Source organism: Elephantulus edwardii, unplaced genomic scaffold (genome assembly GCF_000299155.1).
Source record: "Elephantulus edwardii isolate Elephantulus edwardi_28Jun2011 unplaced genomic scaffold, EleEdw1.0 scaffold00120, whole genome shotgun sequence".
Classification (NCBI taxonomy): Eukaryota; Metazoa; Chordata; class Mammalia; order Macroscelidea; family Macroscelididae; genus Elephantulus; species Elephantulus edwardii.
The window spans coordinates 4882730-4884163 of NW_006399870.1; the positions used below are offsets into that span (position 1 = coordinate 4882730).

The 1434-nt window shown below is 44.5% G+C and overlaps 1 protein-coding gene across 1 annotated transcript; it reads right to left on the reverse strand.

Annotated features, from left to right (window-relative positions):
* Positions 1 to 609: 609 nt before the first annotated feature.
* Positions 610 to 1026, reverse strand: LOC102866097 (translationally-controlled tumor protein-like). Its single transcript, XM_006892817.1, has one exon. The coding sequence runs from the start codon at positions 1024 to 1026 to the stop codon at positions 610 to 612; it is 417 nt and encodes a 138-aa protein (XP_006892879.1).
* Between the last annotated feature and the right edge of the window lie 408 nt (positions 1027 to 1434).

Genomic DNA, 1434 nt, shown 5'->3' on the forward strand with positions numbered 1-1434 from the left:
TGGATCAGGAAGCAGTCATCAGAACAGAGCAAGGGAACACCACATGTTTAAAAATTGGAAAGAGTATATGCCATGATAGATGGAGAAGAGATTGAGATTGTTCAAAGCTTTAGTTTGCTTGGCTCCACAATCAGTAAGCTTGGTACCAGCAGCCAGGAAATCAAAAGATGAATTGCATTGGGAAAGTCTGCTGTCAGGGACCTCTCCAGAGTACTGAAGAGCAACGATGTTAGTCTGGAGACTAAAGTGTCCCTGGTCCAGGCCGTGGTCTTCACAATTATGCATCAGAAAGCTTGGCAATGACTAGGGATGATAGAAGGAGAATTTATGCCTTTGCGTTGTGGTGCTAGAGTATTGAATATACCACAGACTGCTAAGAGAACAAACAAGTTCGTTTTTTTTTTTTGTTTAAACACACTTTACTTTTAGACAACCTATGACATTTTTTCCCTTTAAAAAATGCCTCTGCTCCAAATAAATGAAGGTCAAAATTAAAATGGAGAGCTCAAGATGGTATCTCAGTCCCATTTGTTGAAGTCCTGGTGTGGTGATTAAAAGCAGCAGCCAGATCAGATGACAGGTGATGGATCCCAACAAGTGCCAAATTTGTTAGCATTTCTCCATTTCTAAACCATCCTTAAAGAAAATCATGTATGGAGTCACACCATCCTCACGGTAGTCCAGCAGAGCAACCATGCAATCTGGATTCATGTTTTCACCAATAAAGAACTGGTAGTTTTTGAAATTAGCAAGGATGTGCTTGATCTGTTCTGCAGCCCCTGTCATAAAAGGTTTTACTCTTTCTGGTTTTTGTTCTTCAAGTTTGCCTTTGATTGATTTCATGTAATCCTTGATGTACTTCTTGTAGGCTTCTTTTGTGAAGCTGGTTTCCTGCAAGTGATGGTTCATGACTTTGTCAACACCAGTGATTACTGTGCTTTTGGTTCCTTCACAATCAGTGCCTTCAGCAGAGGCATTTCCACCAATGAGCGAGTCATCAATGTTACCCTCCGTCCTACTGACCATCTTCCCCGACATCTACAAAATCCGGGAGATCTCGGGCAGACTGTGCCTGGAGGTGGAGGGGCTCATCGTGGCTGCTGAGGTCCCAGTAGATGATCATGATGGTGGCAAGGAGACGACAGCGGCGCTTGCTGAGCAGGAGCCGGAGCTCTGAGCGAGTGCGCTGCAGCAAGAGCAGGGCTCAGGGAGAGGGGGGAGCTGGCGGTAAAGACCAACTCAGCCGCTCCCTACAAGTTCGTTCTTGAGAGGGTGAAACCAGGCTTCTTCTTGGAAGCAAGGGGGGAGGGGGGAGGGGTTTGTGCGGGGAGAAGGGTGCAACAATAAATGAATGGAATCCCAAAATCTCTGTAGATGTTCACGGAAATGAAAAATAAACAACCTAAATTTAAAAAAAAAAAAAAAGAGCCCACA

Excerpts from the sequence above, each read along its gene's own strand:
- LOC102866097 (XM_006892817.1), bottom strand. The coding sequence starts at position 1,026 with ATGGTCAGTAGGACGGAGGGTAACATTGATGACTCGCTCATTGGTGGA.